This window comes from Rhopalosiphum padi, chromosome 2 (assembly GCF_020882245.1).
Source record: "Rhopalosiphum padi isolate XX-2018 chromosome 2, ASM2088224v1, whole genome shotgun sequence".
NCBI lineage: Eukaryota > Metazoa > Arthropoda > Insecta > Hemiptera > Aphididae > Rhopalosiphum > Rhopalosiphum padi.
This window is the reverse complement of record NC_083598.1, coordinates 90,342,239-90,363,264: the sequence shown is the minus strand read 5'-3', so window position 1 is coordinate 90,363,264 and position 21,026 is coordinate 90,342,239. Positions and strand designations below refer to the sequence as shown.

The 21,026-nt window shown below is 30.6% G+C and overlaps 1 protein-coding gene across 1 annotated transcript; it reads left to right on the top strand.

The window, feature by feature from the left end:
• The first annotated feature begins 2,354 nt into the window (after positions 1 to 2,354).
• On the top strand, positions 2,355 to 11,037 carry LOC132921684 (solute carrier family 25 member 35-like). Its single transcript, XM_060984844.1, has 4 exons — positions 2,355 to 2,547; positions 7,219 to 7,605; positions 8,302 to 8,641; positions 9,778 to 11,037. Exons 2-4 carry the CDS (start codon positions 7,231 to 7,233, stop codon positions 9,993 to 9,995), a joined length of 933 nt encoding a protein of 310 aa, XP_060840827.1. The 5' UTR covers positions 2,355 to 2,547; positions 7,219 to 7,230; the 3' UTR covers positions 9,996 to 11,037.
• Positions 11,038 to 21,026: the final 9,989 nt, after the last annotated feature.

Below are 21,026 nucleotides of genomic sequence, written 5' to 3'. Positions count from 1 at the left end.
CAATTGTCAAAATAAGTGATGTACCAATTATTCTTTTCAGAGAAATATGGATAAAAATTATAACGTAATTTGATGTTATGTAAACTGTAAACGTAAAAGGATGTGATCATCTCACAAAATCATAGAAATAACTATTATGTCTTAACACCTCTTAGGTATGTGATATAAATTTCATATAACCGCATGTCTGCATATTATATTATTATATTGTGTGTTTTATGAATATTAGGAACTAAATCGAATATCGATTAGGTAGGTACGTTAAAGTGCTACGCTCTATACATTCAATGAATAATAATGTTTATATATTTAATTATATTATAATATTACGAAAGTATAGTATATATATATATATATTATTTTATATTGTATCTACCTATGTATTAACAAATTAACGTTGACGAAATATTGATTTATTGCGTCCACTTAAAACTTTATATCTGCCTTTTACACAATTTAAATAGTATAATTATGAAATATTATTGATAATAATTATAATATCCAAAGATTGCGCATCTCAATTAACGTTGCCAAATACGAGATAGACGGTTTTTCAATCGGTTAGATTTAATACAATATTTTATTGTAAATTCTATTCTAGTTGATATTCGTGTACCGATTTGACAATATGCCTACCAACTATATGATTCGGTTATAATAATAATTAATAACTATGAACACAACGACCGAGAGAATTTCTGGAGGATGTGTTTGTACCGCACTGCTACGGAAATTGTCAATGACAAACAATATAAATGTATACGTAATTCGTCGTTACCTTATTTGCAAATCATAATAATAAGTTAGATGTCGGAATGTTACAATAACTATATACAATAATTAATGTATTATGTGATCATTTTCCTCTTCTCGCGATGGTAATTTGGCAACTATCTACGACCTAAGACGAAAAACACATCGACTACAATTTGTAATTATATAGATACACAATTTTAAAATGCGTTTTATAATATCGTTTAAAATGATACTAATCAATAACTATATTTAGTACATATTTTAAGAGTTATTATTATTGAATACCTACGTAGGTGTCTAATATTATAGTTGATCTATTAAGACTTTTGAATTATATTCATCTACAAGCATTGACTAATACAAATTTGCTCAATCATTTATGCTTAAAATATCTCCGTAGGTATTTTCGTTCACCGGACTACCGCGTGGATTCCAGGGAAGCCAAGGGGAGGCAAGGTGTGAGCCTCTCTAGAAAACAGTTTAGCCCCTCACCAGCCCCTCCAATGAAAAATATGTACGATATATTATAATAAAGTCATAAAACATTATAAATTTTGGAATAAATTGAATTTATTATAAATATTAAATTATAATAATTGAATTAATGAAATTTGAACAAATAACATCTTTGGTCTTTTTTATTATGAATTAACAATTAACTTACTAGTATTGTCTAATAAGGAAAAATTCTTTTATTTTTTTATTATTACCTTTATTGAGTACTAATTACTGGATGAAAATAAACAAACAAATGTATCCCAAATCATTGCATTAAGGTTGAATCAAACAAATTCATCTGTTCATTACTAAACACATACATAATTATTACTTTAATTTATATTTATGAAATGTAAGTAAAAAAGCATAATCATTCATTCACAAAGGTATGTAATATTAAAGTAATAAAGAAATTTTCATTTTTGTACATCATTGTTAATATAGTTGTTGAAGGTCTGTGATTAAACATTTTCTTACTTAAGGTACATAAAAAATATTTGACATTATTCTTCAAACATTTTGAACTATTCAAAAGTTTGTACTAAGTATATAGCTAATAGCTATATTATATTAAACGATACGAAAATATTTATATTCTATTTAAATAACCTCATTGATTGCTGAAAAAACCTTAGCCCATGTAAAAAAAAATATTTGCCCCACTCTGCCCCCAACCCCTCTGGAAAATAATTCTATAGTGCCGTGCTTGCATGGAAACAATACCAAATACGCGCCATCTACTTTCCAAGAATGTCCACATAATATAAATAATAAATGTCATTCATATAGCTATCTATACGGTTTGACAAATTTTAGGATTATTGCGGATTTCTTCATTTCGGTAAATCGAATCCAAATGAATGTGAAATGATGATCGAATAAATGATTAATTATCGCGGCGCGTGATGTGTGAACACTTGGACAAACGTCAAATAACTTAACGTTAGTAAAGTAGCATTAAGTAGTAATATTATAGTAAGTACTGTAATCACTGTCAAGGTCACGACTATATAATAGTAATAACTAATAATCAGCTGAGCGTTTGCCGCGACCGTTCACGAGTGTCGTCGGGTAACCCCGACCTCGTGCTCACGACTGCACGCGCTCAGCACTCGTTCGTTCGACACTTCGTCGGTTGTAATATTCACGTTTCGTTTGTGCTCTGTGTAGTGTGTGACTACTGTGTATATTGTTAGTCAGTCAGTTTCGACTCGTTTCGACTGTTTTGAGTCCGCGTGTTGAAATTGCTGGCAACGGACGATCGATCGTTTTTGTTTCAAGACTAATATAAAGGTAATAATATGGCATATTCTACACGAGTACACGACTAGAAAGAAATACCTACGTACCCATCACTTAATGATATTAAATTGACTAACATTATAATTTATTATAGTTATTTATGTTTATCTCTATAGCAGGTACACTATATTATATATTGATAGATATAGAGACACATAGTAGTATATTAAGTAGTATTAATTGCATTTATTTGATTTAAGTTTATTCATTGAAATTCTTTGCCGTAAATCAAGTAGCGCGTTAATGTATTGATTATACTACAGCTGTGAGGCAATATGTTGAAATCTAAACGAACACGTTTTAGTCACATTGCTTTAGGAGATTTTTTAACTAAAAGTAGGTACTATTTTTTTCTTTATTAATCACGCTAGTTTTATAAATATTTAAAAAATATTACATGTTTTAAGTACTTCAGTCAGACATTAGCATATAACAATAATATGAATTACAATTCAAATAAACTGGTACATACGTGGCTACGCATTTGTTAACTGACTAAAATAAACGTTAAAATACAAGAAATATTATGAATACATATATAATAAAATTGGATTTAGTTGGCACTTTAAAATGTCGACAAAAAAAAATATAAAAAAAAATTAAGAAAAATCACGCACAACAAGTTTTTAACAAAATCGTCAAAATCGATTTTAGTTTTTCGTTGTAATACTATTCAAATTCATTGAATTAAAATTTAACACGCCCGTTACAGTGTTCAACTCAATTACATAAATACACAAAACTCTCAATATTTTCTACTATACAGCAGATCGTACAAGTACCGCTGTTACTTTATTTTCATGTTTATTATAGAACGTTTAAATGTGTATTATTAATTTTGTATTTAAATAAATTTATTTCTCGGAAATGAGCTGTTTCAACTATTTCAAAACAAAAATAATAATTTAAAAAATGAATAACAGAATATTATATCGATAAAAATTATTCCTAATAAATATTTATTTATAAAATTATAGTTATATTATTTACGCGTAGATAAAGCCATATATTATAGTTTTGTATGAAAAGTTGAAACTTACCGATTTTGATCGGAACACGATGTGCATACTAAGGTGTACTGCATAGGCGTGCGCACGGGGGGTTCCGGGTGTACCTGGGCACCCCCTACATGTAATTGGGGCCCTAAAATTTAAATCCTAAAGCATATTGCATATATATGGGTCCGTATTTTAACTAATGTTACTAGAATAAAAATGGTATTTTTTCTAAAATATGTCGTAAAAAAAATTATGTTTCGAGATAAAAAAAATAATACAACGTAAACTATTTTAAATTTGCGTGATAAAACTTATTATGATTATAACAGCTAGATGTTATTGACTACAAAAGTAAAAATAATAAATAAATATCACAATTATCTTGAAAATAGATTTTAGGTCCAACTATCTAATGAAATGTATTACATTACTTGATACTAGTAATACCACTGATTAATATAATAATAATTTATATAATTTATTAAAATATGTACATGTCTTTTTAAGGGAGGGCCCAAATTAAGAAAAGGGCGCGAAAAAATTGTAGGCACCCCCTGGAATTCAAGTCTATGGCCATGGCACGCCTATGGTGTACTGTTGAGCATTCTGCCCAACGTGGACAATTATTACTAAAATAGTTTATAAATTATATTACAAAAAGCACAAATACAAAATATAGTCAGTAGTCGTTGACAACTAGACAATGAGTTTCTTGTCACCACTTGTTACTTTTTTATTACGTGCGATGTTTGCAATATTTGAATAATATTGTCTCATACCTATGAAATTTATTGCACGTGATTAAAGTAATCCAACTATATACTTAACAGTTATCCGGGAGCTAAACTATACAAGTGGACACGGTATCGAAATGTATATCTCAATTAATTTAAACTAAATATTACGATATGCTTCTACTTGGAAAAATTATCACAATGGTATAATAAAAATATTTATTTCCATGCAATACAATAATCCAATAAGGTGAATTATTTTATGGTGGTGTAAGTAGCTAATGTCTAATATAAAATCTAATACGCCATGTAAAAATGTTTGATACCTCACATTATCGATCACATTTTTTATCAATAAATTCCATATTATAAGATAAATTCACAGACTAACAAATCTTTATATAATTTAGTGATATGATATTTTAGATTTAGAACTAAGTTAAGTACCTACAAAAAATATTAGTATAATGTGATTGTTAAATTGTAGTGTAGGTACAGTCAATTAAAAAATATATTATTTTTAGCATAACTTTTTAAATTTTTATAATTTACATAATAATCTTTATTTAAATCCAGTTACCTATAACTGGATTATTTTATAAAAACAAATTAGTTTCTATTTTTAAATTAAACTTAAATAACTATGCTCAGTAGGTACCTACTATTCAAAATTATAGTTAGGTAAGTATTTATAAGCAGGAAAAAAAATCGTAATTAAAATGTTTTCCAATAAGTTGTGTCAATAGTTTAATTGTATATTAACATTCGGAATATTTTAAAAACAATTTGTTAAAATATGTCATGACAATTATTTTAATTAGTAGGTTTATTTTGAGATATAAAAGTTTAACTATTTAATGCAGAGTTTCGTATACATTGATTAATTTAATAAACTAACGATGGGTCACTAAATAACGCTTAAAAGACCATTTGTCCAACACTAAATTGTATCAAATTTATTTTGATCAATATTATTATAATCAAGATATTTATTTTACAATTTTACAATGTGTAATGTGTATACTGTATAGTATATCACAATAAAAGCGTAAAATAATTTGACATTCATAACTATTTGCAGTATAGAAATTTACTATGCAGGTATTTTATTTATTTGGTAACCTAACTTAACCTAGGTAACCGAAGAACATAAATAAATAAATGTTTAATTTTTTTTTTATTTTTATTACATATTATTACAAATGTAATAATATACATAATAATAACTATTATCTTTTATATTTTTGCAAATTTGATATTTATGATTTTATTTTTAAAGACATTGTGATAACATTGATAACAAAATAACAATTTTGTAGCTATACATTTTTTTGACATCAATTATTAATCCGTCTAAATAAAAAAAAAAGGTGGACAAGTGGATATCGATCTGCTGTATAGTAGAGATGGAGAGTAGGTCACTTTAAGGGATGTGTTAAATTTGAATGCAATGACTAGTATCATTGTATACGAAAAACGATTCTGAACGGAAATGATTTGTCAGTCAATGATAATTAGTTGGATATATTATATTATTATTACTTATAATTAAATTGTAATATATCGTTATTTTACGCGATTTCGTAAAAAATAAAATTTCATACGCTCATAACATGTTTTCTATATTGACTCTGGAATTTTTTTTTACAATTACTTAAAGGAAAACTTATGGATAACCTTGTATTGGATTTTTGAACCTTAAGTATAAATCACAAAAATTTTATGAATTTTCAACTTCAAAATTTCTTGCAAATTTTCGCGATTTTGACACATTTCGTAAACATTTGAACTTTAAATGGTTATAAATAAAAATTGTGACTAACGATTTAAAATTTTTTTTTACTACGATAATTATAACTTATTATAAGCCTTGTATTAAATTTTAAAGATTTTTTGGTTATCCAATTTTGTTTAAAGTCATTTCAAAAATAAAAACTTAGAAAAATCAAAAATTTCAATTGTCTGCAAAAAGCTTAAAAAAGGTCAAAATATTAGGAAAATTTAATCGTAAATAGATAACGCTAATACAAACATTTAGTTTAAAGTATTTACAATGATTCGTTTACGAGTTACAGCAAAATAAAAAAACCAATTTTGTCAAAAACTGATTATGCGTAAAAATTCCCATTTTTCCGTCACTTTTTTAGGGTTTTTCTTGACGCTTTTGAAAACTACTGGAAATATTTTACTTTTAACTCCCCCAAAGTACCAACTAGATGAATTTTCTTTTTCAAAGAGGGACTAAAGTCAAAGATCAAAGCATTATTTCTACTCCAAATCGTAATGACAGACACACAAAAAAAAACCATACATCATTGTAAAATCAATACATTCTTCACTTCGTTCAGAATCTAAAATATGCCAATTGAGATAATACTTTATCGTTAAAATATTAATGATTATAGATACATACTTAACATTATTATATTAACCACGTGTTATTAAATACATTATATGCGTGGTGTGTGTGACCGACCTTTTGATTCATTTATATGATATGATATGATAATTAAAATAATTAAAGATGACTACTATTGTAGGCATGATTCACAATACTGACATATACACATATATAGTTCGTACTTAAATGAACGTTAATTCATAGCAACATTAATGTATACTATATAATATATATAGTATATATTATTTCTCTGTATAAATAGTTTTTTTTTTATTTGTTATCAAATTATTAAAAATTGTGATGATTGCAATATACAATACTTAATAATACACTATAATTGCGTATAATATAAAATAATAATTTAATTTTTTTAATTGTATACAATTTATACCTTATACAGTTATATTACTATAGACACATGTCATGTATAGAGTGTTTTGGCATTCAGATTCGTACTCGTTATTATCTATACATTAAATATTTATTTTTGTTATTTATTATGTCACTATACTTAAAATATAATTTTTAGAAATGGCCTAAAATGGAATTTGTATTGGGTGCTTTGGGCGCCAGTGGCGCTGTGTGCTTCACCAATCCTTTGGAAGTAATAAAAACCCGGTTTCAGCTACAAGGAGAGCTGAAAAAAGCAGGCAACTACAAAGTCCACTATAGAAACTTCGCTCACGCTATTTACGTAGTGGCAAAAAATGAAGGTCCGTTGGCACTGCAAAAAGGTCTATTACCGTCTATGGGACACCAAGTGTTTTTGAATGGTACTAGATTAGGCATTTTCGATCTGGCGCAAAAAAAAAAGTGGATACTTAAAAATGATGGCAACGTTTCGCTGATTAAGTCCGCGTTTGTCGGAGCCGGAGCCGGCATGTTGGGTGGTTTTTTAGGCAGTCCACTCGGTATGGTGAGTGCAATTCATAATTATTTTATATTTATATAATATACATCATACATAAATAAAATCGCATCTTAGAATTATCTTAGAGTCAGGGAAGAGTGATCGAATTTATAACTTTACTGTAATATTTTAATGTTGTCATATCAATATATCATACATATAGCCCGTGAGTAATAGCCGGTAAGTTTGTAAACGACGGCATACGTATTTGTACATCGTACTGTAGTCGTAGATCGTCAATAAAAAATTGAAGTGATGGCTGTAACACCGAGCAAAGTTTAGTGTTTAGTGTTTTATTTATTAAAAAAAAGAAGATAATTTAATATTATATATTATACAATGTATTGTGTATTTCTATCATATCAATATATTTTTTAAAAATATTCTACATTTTATTAGACAGTTATTAAGATTTAAAAATCAAAAGTTGAAAATTCATAGATGGAAATTATTTTTATTTTAGACGAGTATACGACTAAAATAGTATTTTAACAATAATAATAAAAATCGATTTTACTCAAAGATTTGTCTAAGTGAGTCTTAGTCACTCTTAATAAATTATCATTATAGATCGTTTATATTATTTCCGATAATGTACTTTTAATTATGATCGAAAGTTAATAGTTTTTATATTTTTTATTTATTATTGAGCATAATATACATGTATTAAAATCATAAATTTATATGGTTCGGATCGTTCAGTTAAAAATTCACCTGCAATCATTTTCCGCTCAATCAATCGCTGTCGGTCATCAGCATAACACCACCAGTACGATAAACGGTCTACTAACATTGTACAACAAATACGGCGTTGTCCGCGGACTTTGGCGCGGGGCAACCGGGGCCATGGTACGCATTGGCGTAGCGTCGGCTACGCAACTGAGCACGATAAGTTTACTCAACGAGGCGCTCATCGATCACGGGGTGTTGACCAAGGATCAGAAATTCCTGAGCACTCTCATATGCAGCATGCTGGGTGGAGTGCTGATGTCAATAGTGATGGCACCATTCGATCTGGTATCCACCAGACTCTATAACCAAGGTACATAACGCGCGTGGTCATCCTCGTATAATTTATACCTACATTCAATATTGTTTATAAGTGGCGTCGAAATCTGTACACAATATATAATAATATATAATATAGTACATGCTTATATATTATGTTCACTTGGGGAGAGGGAATAAATTGCAATGTTCTATGGGGTAATATGGTGATTGCCAATTAAATAGTGGCTGAGTGCCGAGTAGGTACCTATCGTGATTTACTAAATACGTGTTTAAGAACTAAATCGGACTTTTGATTTGGCACATTTGATATATTTGTATATTTCGATGCCACTAAATTTATACAGAGTGTTCACCAAGCATGCCCAATCTCATTTTTTTTTTAATAATTAAATTATGATTTTTGGTGTTTTCTAAGTATAGACACTTATAAGGACACTATTTTCAAATAATTAATATACCACTTAAGGAGTGTCTTGTAGTGATACCAATTTTTTTTTCAAACAAAAATCCCCCTTTTCCACTTAATTTATAATTAAATTACTTTTTAAAAATATTAATGTATCTAAATCTATATTCGAAATTTCGAACGAATAGTTTTATAGTTATTTAATTTTTCTAGATTCAAAAGAGTAAGCATAGTTAGTTTGAAAGATAAAATAAGATTAATATAATAATTGATAAGATATATTTTATAATTTGTAAAAAATTTCCTAATATTATAAATACTATATCCTAAAATACATATGTTTAATTCTTCTATAGAACCCTTTTTATCAACCATTATTTTTAATCTTTTATATTTCAATAACTATTCGTTCAATTTTTTTTAAAAGTTAGATATATCTACATGATAAAAAGAAATCATCTGTTTAACATTAGGTATACTTACAGCAGAAAGGTTGGTTCTCGTCTGAAAAATAGAAAATTTCATCGTTACAGTGATAGAACATATTATTATGGTATAAAAAATCTAAATAATTTAAAATATAATCCTTAAATATATGAACCTATTTAAAAATGATGAAAACCTGAATTTTAATATATTTAAAAATTTGCATTTAGCATGCTTGATTTACCCCTCTGCGTATTGGATAATTTTGTTTAAGTACATAAATCGTGCAATACCTATACATTTATTTTATATTATATCTGATTTTTCAAATGCAGCTGTTGACGCCAAAGGCCGTGGTCTTTTATATTCATCGTACATTGAATGTATGACCAAGACTTTCAAACAAGAAGGAATCTACGGGCTTTACAAAGGCGTTGTTCCGTGCTACCTTCGACTTGGACCCCATGTCGTTTTGAGCATGGTGTTCTGGGACAGGTTGCGAATACTTGAATCAGAAGTGTCCAACCGCATTAAAACCATGCAGAGTCTTTAATATTTTAATTACTTTATTAAATGATTTTATATTGTGCATTTTTTACTCATCGTGTAAATTGGAAATCCCAAGGTTATATAAATTGTTAAATCATTTATATTTATATTCTAAAGGTAATGTTCCTGATGGTCTTGAATTTCAACCAAATGCAATAAAACAGAAAGTTTTACATTTAAATTAGCAAATATAACCTATAAGTCAAATATTTTTTCATTGACATTTAACCCATGTTCAACGATTATTTTATTTTATCAAATTAAGCGTATTAATCATGAAATGTCTATAATTGTATATAATAATATCTTAAGTTAAATTATAACAAAATTATATAGTCTGATGTAACTATGTACGTATTATGAGTAATTGATTAATGGTTTAGTATTTACAACAAAGTACAAATTAGATATCTACTAACATACCAGAACTAGTAATTTGGTACTTACATAATATATAATAGCTACTCGTATTAGCTGAGTCAGTAGACTATTAAAATTTAAAGTCAATATTAAGTATATTATATTATAAATAGGTACCCAAGTATTGATTGTAATATTTTTTGTTTATAATATTTTTATAATCTTTAGTCACTGTTCATCAAATATTTGCATAATATTTATTGGGTTATCGCATTAATAAAAATATACCTAAGTACATTATAATTTGACCGATAATTAAATTTTAAAATGTAGCCTGCACGTGCAATGTGCATACAAGTCATTCATTATGCTAGGTGTACACTGTACACCTCACTCGTCTTAATAATAAGTAGCCAAGTAGGTATAGCTCATATCCAAATGATGATTAGTAATTACAATTTTTGTTATATCTAAGGTAGATTAAATCCCGAATTCGTGTTTGGCATAATATATGTCTACGTGAATAATATTGTACAATTAGTATTTAATAGATATTATAATTATATTTTATTCTTTAATTATATTTAATTTAAGTATATTTATATAATATACTAATTCGATTTTATATCTGTTGTTATTGAATTATTGAAATTATGAAAAATAAAAATAAATTATTATTAATAATATTATACGTGTATTATAATAGTATTTCAATTGTATGTGGTATATAATATTATTTCAACTTGACCATTTTTAATATCTAATTTTTCTTTGTATTGAAATTAATTTTTTTTCCAAATACCTATCTATGTTTCTTTTACACTTACCACTTTATTATCATTCCTGTGTTTTTTATATCTAGATATGCAAGATAACGGTCTAACAGTATTACGTAAGATGTAATTATAATTTAATAGGTAGGTATTAAGGTATCCATAGTTAACAATGTTATTAATAGGAACTATGTACCCAGTACGTAAATACATATATATATATATATATGCTATCAATATATTGCATTATTACTATTGAGTACCTACTATAACTGTTAACATGTGTTTATATGATAACGATGAATGTAATAATTAGATCATAGCAGGAACCTATTAAATATTTAATATTCAGCTTATTACAATTTAAAATAAATCATATATTATACGTGCAATCGTTAAGATTTACAATTTACATAATAGTTTTATCGATTATTCTATGGGAAATTTCTGTTAAAACAAGTTGACTGCCTTGTAAATTTCACTGATCTTGCCACGAACGCCTTGAGTATCATATATGCACTCAGTAGTTTTTCTAACTCGGGCTGAGTATATCATATATGATACTCAGTTTTTTTATAAATAAATATATAAATAATATAAATAATCATAAAGTACAATTTATACTTATTATATACATTTTATATAGGCTCATATTAATTACTAGTTTAATACAATTACCACTGTCCACTAGTTACTAATTAATAATTACTATATACTACATTACTAAAATACTACATATTAAACCAAAATTATATTGTATTATTAAATATTTGTAAATGGCTGTCCGAAAGTTTGTACTCGAGACAAAAACTTTAAAACGACAGCGGTAGATGTCGTTACTGTTATCGTAAACCAAGCGCGCCGATTGAATACTATATAAATGACGACGATCTCCCCACTTCGTGGATATTACGAACTTGCATCATTTATTAATTCTTTTAACGATAATAATTGTCGATAGTCAGTGGCGACTTAAAGATAGTCCTAATCTGGATGGGGATAAAGCGACTCTTATCCAGACACAAGTCATCGAATTTAACACAATTTTATTTTTGACTATGGAAGAAATGCTTGCCTACATTTCAAAATTGTATTACAATATTGATGATTCGAATTTTGAATTTATCACATTTTGCAGTCACATTGTATTATATATTATCCAAATTTTTACTATATTATAATAATACACCTATTTGTATAATTTGTTGATTTTGAATCATTGCATTAGTACTTACTATTTTTCTTTTTTAGATATGTAAACGAATAAAATACAATAGAGCTTAATAATGATTATAATTATATTTATTTTATAATTTATAACTAGGGGTTGGTGAAACTCGATTACAGGGAGCAGAAGCCGCCCTCGAGGTGATGGTTGAGTGAAAATCGTTTCACAGGAAATTCGGTAGGGAATGACGATCGGGTGTCTAGAAATAGGTCACTAAAAATGTGATAAAGTCGATTACCGTATTTATGAGATCAGTTTTTCTATAACTTATTACTTTATTATTAGTTATCTTTGATGTAAAAGTTTGTCCCATCGCATGCTTGGTTCTTTTTTGAATTCAAAAATAATAAAAACATGCTTTTTGAAATTGTAATTGAGTGTCTAGTTACAAGTGAATATTTAGTGATCGATCGGTGTAATACCGTGTCCCGTCGCATGAATGAATAATAAAAAATATATATAAATATGAAAAATGGTAGTTGGGGGTCTATTGCTATCAGCCGTCAACAGATGCAAATAGATACCTGTACTTCTGACGTCGAAAATCTGATGCTGTTTTGTAGGCGAAAACGTTAAAGTCGATCGTCGATTGTTTGAGTATTAGTATTTAAGTACCTAATACATAATCATAGGGGAAGATAAATTTACACGCATCTAACCTATCAGGTAAGCAATTCGACTATGTCGGATCGCGGATGATGTGCACGTAACAAGTGAAATCAAAATTTGTATAAATTCGAACTTTGAATAGTATAAAGTTCCTATACAAACACCTATTAGAGTTAGAGTATATAACTTATCGTACACATTAGAATATTAATATTATGATATTTGATAGTTGAATTAATATGCATTTACAGTGCCGAATCTCGAGCACTTAAGCCGTATCTATAGAAGGTGAAGGCGAAGAATTTTGCGTCTAGTACTGTTTCATTCATGCGATTCGTATAATTCGTGTGCAATGAAACTCGGATATTCTTATTAATTGTCTTTTTAATGCATGTCAAGAATTACCGATTTATGTGTATTATTACGTACACATTTCATAATATGACTAATATAATATTGTATAGTATTTGAATGTACCAAATTCATTCAAAGAATTAAATATTAATGTTCATACATATTTTTTCAACAACAAAAGAATATAATTATTTAAATTTAAAACCTGTAGAATTATACTCAAATATTTTAATATAATATATAAACAATTGAGGCTATAAATTAAAACTTATTGATGATTATGAATTTCATTATTATTGTTAATTATTAAATAATGTATTTACTCTTGAACAAAATTTAACAAACACGTGGTAGCTAATGAATATTATTGTTCAATACTGTATATTATTAACTAAAATACCTTATAACGTTTATACATTGATTTTTATTAGTTGACTGTTGGATAACTATTACACTCCAGAAGCCTATAATTAATTTACATAATATAAATCTTACCATAGAAAAATGATGCATATTATCTAATGTATTTGTCTGCACTTATTGTCTATAATCTATATTATAATACTATAGCTATGAGTGAAATACACAATAGGTACTCATAAAATTACCAAATTGATCTCTTCTCGTGAATGTTAAATGCTGCAAAAATGAAAAATATCCTAATGTCGACAGCAGTATCAATGATTTAATAACATTTTGCATTATTTGGTGTACAAAAACATAAAATATTATTTTCATACATAGTCATATAGTATTGGGAGCACCTTTTATTATTCTTATTCTTGATCTTATTATTATTAATATTACTACTTTTATTATTATTATCTTATTCTTAAAATAACATTTATTTAAATTGTGCATTCATTGATTGACGATTGCACTATTGGGGTTTCTTGTTATCTGTCACGGAACACGAGACCGGTCCTGTGTTATCGCTAACGAACCAGGTATAAAAGGCCCGACGAAACGACCAGCACTGACATTCACCGTCTTTCCTCCGTCGTAGCAAGACCCACCAGGGCAGACTTGCGCGATCAGGAAAGACATTTGGTAACAATATTTTTTGTCAAAGACTTTTTGATTTTTAGCATATTATGTTGCCTGCACATTATATTTCTTGTATACTCGTATTATTATAAATAGTGATTTTATTCATATCTATTCGCAGCTCCAACATTTCCTTAGCTCGAACTCTGATCGTTACATCTGTTTTAAATATTTGCGTTAATGCATATTTTATTTTTTCTGTTTCCGTGTTATGCGATAAACAGTCATTCGTAGGAATATATTATTATTCGTAAGTGTTCAAGTATATGTTTCCCAAACAGAACGTATATTCGTAAAACCCCGTTTCCCTGTGCGTCGTCGTCATTGTCGACATACGCAGAGCTACGGCGGGGTACGTTCCGCAGAAATGACGAGTCGCGCGTACGTCGGATCTAGTGAGCAGATGGCAAAGTTCCAGTGACTCGTCAGAGTTCCGCGTTACGGGTGTATCGCTCTCGTTTGAGCTGCCCGTCTCGTGTGCCACTGTAATGATCTGACAACGCGTGCGATTCGATTCTGATCCGATTATTCGGTGGCTGTGATGTCGTTGAATGACATACGAATCTGTTCGAAACATTGTGCACATTACGAAAAAGTTAATTTTTTTTTGTAATACGTTTATCCACGTTAATTTAGTTAGGTTCGTTATTTATAAGCACCTAGTTATGAATATTTTTTTTTCTTTATAGATTTCCAATGAGCGATTAACTCAACTGTGGCCAATCGCTGTTACAAAGTGAATTGTAAAATTGTTTGAAAAAACACTCATAGATTTTACATCTTATTTTCTTCTTATATTTTATACAATAAAACGTGAAAAATAGTCACGTTCACAATAGCCAGGATCACAGCAGTTCAGTGGCACAACCAGGATTTTTTTAAAGGGGGGGGGGTCCAAAAATATAATTATTTTAAATTAACATGCAGATTTAATTATTATTTTATTGTTTGTTTAATGTAAATATTGTAATTATAATGTGAAATTGAATGATAGTTAAATGTAAAAAATAAAGGTAGGTATGTACAACGTTGCAGAGTTTATAAAATGAAATCTAAGCGATGTTTTGTACTGCTTAAATGATTTATTACTTCCTCAGGTGTTACACCGACTTTGTAGTGGACATTGAGAGCAGCTAACCCATTGAGTCTTCTTTCTGATGTGGTATTTCTCAAGTAATTTATTTTATATTTTAGAAAGATACGACACGGTTTAAGGGGGGGGGGGTCCGGACCTGGGACCCCCCCCTGGTTACGCCACTGCAGTAGTTGCATGGAAAAAAGGTCTATGTCCGGTCGCCGCGGCCTAACGATTGATCATATTAATTATTATTATTATTGCTGACGTGAATTTTCGAATATTTTCTATTTTTTACAGGACTTTAAGACTATTTCAGAGTTTTTCTTCATTACTTTTTTTTTGCACATAGCATCTTCAACCACGGGTTGTGCTGTACATCATAAGTGTTTCTCGACGACGTTAGTGTCGTACAGGACTGTATTCGTGTACTTGGGTGTATATTAAATAATGTAATATTAAATAAAGGAATGACCTATACTTAATTAATGATAAAATAAATATTTAAAAAAATTTGAACCCACTACTATATATGTGTCTATACGTAGGTATGTGTGGAAATAATATTTTATGTTTTTGAACACCAAATAATGCAAATGTTATAAAAACATTGATACTGCTGTCAACATTGGGATATTTTTCTTTTTGCAACATTTAACATCATATGGAAAGAGATAAATTTGGTAATTTCAAGTATTGTATATTTCACTCATAGTACTTACTATATTATATGACCCAATGAACTTAAAAATATGTAAGAAAAATGAAAAAAGCACATAAAAATGTAATTAAACGACGATTTATTTCATGTAAATATAAAAAAAATTGTAATTTAGATATAATTTTTAATTATTAATGAATTTAAAAAAAATAAAAATAAAACTTTAAAAATTGCGTTTTGAATGTTCTGAAAAAAATACACATTTATATATAATATGGATAAATATTTTTACTAAAAATTTGTTGTTGATGATACAATGTTTACCTTTGTGATTTTATTGAACTATAAGGAGTTTTTGAACTGGAAGGCTCTACTATTCTCGGCTAGATTCATAGACCTTGTGGCGACACCGATTGTCACCACTTTACTGGTCGACCTGTCTGACCTACGTTACCATTTTCGATACGTGAATTATACCTTTTTATATTATATTCGTCTTCAATATTTGAACTATATTCGTTTTTATATTTTTACATGTATGCGACCATTGTGAATTTTATATATGTTTTTATCGACGCGACGAAGCGATCGCGCCCCCACTCCGCGCCGTACGCGCCAAGTCGTCCCGCGAAAGGCTACGACACCTATCGCGACGTAAAGCTCTTTCTCTTTGCTAACGACGTTCGACCGAGCCACATCCGGGACAGTCCGACCGAAATTTTAACCGCCGACCCGAACCCGACGTTCCGCGCCATTTTACACGTGGGTATGTGACCACGATCTCGGGCATCGACGATCGCACTTTCGAGATGTAATGACCACCGACACGACATGTCCGGTACGCGCTACGACGCTCACGGTCCGGTTACATCTCGCGATTCCGCGACGAACGAGGACTTTCAAGCCGAACCTGGTTTCGACACGCTCTCGTCCCGTCGACCAACACGTCCCCGACGTTCCCGGTCTCGCGACCCGAACTCAACGGCTTTCGCGCCCACACGCAACCGCTCACGAACTACCCTACGAACTCGCGTGCGCCCCGACGCCATCACCGCACGCCCGAGCATCGAGCACCCGACTTAAAGGCAATAATTGTACGCCTAGTCACACGCGACTTTTACTTGTGTCAACGACGTATATCATCACAATAAAAACGACTTTCGACGCACACGCGTCCGACACCCAAAAATTACGTGTTACAATTATTTACCAGATTTACCTCCATGCCTGTCTAGCCTCCAAAACCTTCTACTCACGAAGTCAGATAAACGACGATATTTAGGCGGCAAGTGTATTGGTCCGGTTGGCAAAACTTACACCGCAACCGCGGTAAACCATCCACTTGTGCGCCAAAACCTTATACTTATAGACGGAACATCCATATCTTTCCCTGTGTTATGGTGCGATCATGAGAAGTTGAGTTGCAGTGATGCCCATTCTTCGGAACAAAATTATTTTTTTTTAATTTTCACACAATAACAGTTGTGATAATTTTGCGCGCGAAAAACAGTTACTGTGGGAGTGCGGACTGCGACTGCCTTTAAGTATAGTGCCTACTGCATACTGAATGGTATGAAATATGGAAATGAGAAAACAAAATGTTATAGTTATAAATTTAAAAATGTATTCAAGTAGTCAAGTATTTAACACAAAAAGGTAATTAAATATCATTATGGGCCTAAGATATATTATATTTGTACATTAATAATATTTTATAATACATTCTAAATTTGAAATGTTTATAAAACTATTCGTCAAATATTATAGTAAAAAAGTAAATTCATAATAATAATATAAATTTTAAATAATTCAATAAAAAAATGTACTGGTATGTTGATTAAGTATATCAGTATTACAAATAAATAAATAAATAAATAATTAAAGACTATTATACATCGCGAAAAAGAATTAATTTTGTTAATTTTTGCCTCAATTTAATTTTGTTATGATTAGATTCTTTAGCTGCATGGTGTAATCTGACATCCAAGTATAAATAAATAATAATTGTTATTAATTGGTCTCTATGGTTAACTTTATTGGTTTGACTTTGACTTATACAATGGTCATCTAATTCCTTAAAAATTCTTTTAGTACTACTGTATATATATATACTGTATCTTTTTATTTTAGCATACAAATCAATTTTAATATTATTCTTAAAAATATTTTTACAACTTCTAAAAACCCTTTCAGCTATTAAACAAATGTCAACTACATCACTAGATGGTTTTATTAATGCATCATTCCTGTCTTTCAAATTAATTAATATATTATCAGAAACCGTTTTATGCAAAGACTGCTTACAAATAGTACAGTTAATTTTTTTTAAAGTTTTTTTAATAACAAATCCTCCTATATACTCACTAATATTTTCAACCAAAGGTGATAAATGATTTAGTGTTTGAAAATATGAGTGGTCATGTTCTACCACAATAGCATCATCTACTTCGTTTATTTGGCTTGTATGGTGCATAATAGAATCAGGTCCCAAATTAACTACAGATAGTTCAGTAGGATCTAACATTGCTAAGCAATTTCCGTACTGTGTTCCTGTTGCTTGATTATGTACAAGAAGTTTCTTATAAGCTGTAAAAAATGTTTGCACGTTGGGTTATTGTTATGACCCCCTCTCATCCTAACAGCACTAAAGAACGTTTCAATATGGTCTTGTGAGAGCTTATAAGACAGTAAATAATTTAAGCCATATTTTGAATTTAAATATTCATATAAATTTAAAAAAATTTTTAGACCATAAACTAAACCAATGAACCCAGTTTTTCTATTACAATCAATTATTTTTTGATCATTTTATAATTTTAAATTAAAAATATAATTTTCAAATATTTCTATAAATGCTCTATATTTATTAATTGTGTTCATATCCAAACATAAATTATATGGATTTTTAGAGAATTTTGTACAGGTATACCTGTTATTATAGTATACTGTATACTTTATAGCCCGTATAAGCGTAAAAAATATGACGTATAGGTATTTACGTATAATTTGCTATAACTCAAAAACGAATAATTGTAAATTCTTGAAATTTTTACCAAATATTTATATTAGTGTTATCTATTTACGATTGAATTTTCAAAATATTTTAACTTTTTTTAAGCTATTTATAGACAATTGAAAATCTCGATTTTTCTGTTTTTTTTTTTTTGAAATGCCTATAAAAAATTTGGCAATCCAAAAAATCTTTAAAACTTAAAACAAGGTAAAACGAGTACCCGTGACAAAATATAAACATGATTGTGTTAACGAACGGTTGGTTAACAACGACACTGAACCCACTTTCATACACTAGTAAAAGCTCAATTATACTCAGAGTAATAATTGCAATGTCAGGATTATCTAAAGTAGAAAAAATTAAAACATATTAGGTATAAAGTATGAAACAGTGTATTTTACAATATAACAGGTTAAACAAAACTAGGTGCAACAATTTTATTATTATGTGGTGCAACGGCAAGACAATAATATAATCGAGCTGACACACGTGTTGTATGCTATCATCGTATCAATCACAGAATAGTGACGGCGGTTGTCCGGCCGCTTCCGGTGGGTGTGTGGATGGATCAGTGGCTGGCGTAAACAGCTTCCGGAGGGGGGTATTCCGGCTGGGTGTAGCGGTCGCGCTCCGGACTGTCTACCCATGTCGGGGTGGCGTCGTGGGGTCGGGGCTGGTGATTTGGAACACTATGTCCGCGTCGTCTGGGGGACCAACACCCATGTCACTCAGCAGCTCCGCCTCCTCATCCGGTGATATCTCCATATCGACCGGTATTGAAGTGGCGGTGGCCGGTTGTTCCGTGGCCTCGGCTTGTGCGGTAGGCATTGCTACTTCCGGTGTCTTATTGGCCTCGGGGACAGGCGTGTTGGTTGCCTCCAGCGACTTTGGGCCTGGTGCCGGTTGGGTGGTGGTTGAGGGTGCCGGTTTTTCCAGGCGCTACTGTTGGGAGGTTTTGTGTTTGGCGGCCTTTTTCTGTCCCCGGTATTCCCGCATTCGAGACTGGTTCCGGCGTTGCCTCGAATTTTGTGGTGGCGCTGCTGTTGTCGTCTCTTCTGCCGGTGGCCTTTGGGCACTTTTCTTGTTCACTTTCCTCGTCGCGGGCGGTGCAGGCGGTGTGAACGATCTTGGTCGTGGGACCAATACTGCCATGAGTGGTTGGGGGGATGGTCGGAGCAACCGTGCGGATTGCAGCATCGGGGGCGGTCGCGGTGTGCCAGCTGGCTGTACCGGCCGTCTTGGGCTCTGGGACCTGTCGGTTACCGCGGGCTTCGGACCCACATTGGTCGCCTTGCTGAAGACCGCCGCGCGGTCGTCCCACCCGCGGGTGTAGGCTACCCACAGTACCGGGTCCCGGCGTAGCTGTGCCGTGGATATCCGGCGCACCCGTGCCGCCGTAGTCGCGTGGGCGGCTACCTCCGCGTTCGCGGCCTGCAGTAACTGCTGGCTGCGTTCCAGCAGTTGCGCGGCTTGCTGTAGGGGGGTGGTGGCTGTTGATCGCTTGTCAATTATGTTGCTGTTGTTGGCTGTGTGCGGGCAATGATAAAAAAAAAATAACCAATTATTATTGTTACCTGCCGTTATCTGTTTGTGGTGGTGTTGGGGTGTTGGGGTGTGTGTCCAAAAGTTCTTTATCACCCTAAGTGTGCATGTGAAACTATATTAGTTAATTTAAATATGGTTTTTCATCGGAAATCTACAGAATGATTCTTTTATCATAACACTCATTATTTCAAAAAGTATTCGTGTTTTTGAAAACATTTTTTTCCATACTTTCGAGTTGTTAAAAAACTAACGATTTTATAAAAAAAATTATAATTTTTAAAATTTTTCATCCTTAATTTTTATTAAGTGTTTTACTTTTTTGAAAGACAACATAGACTTTTAATTTCTTATTCCAAAGCAGAAGAATTCC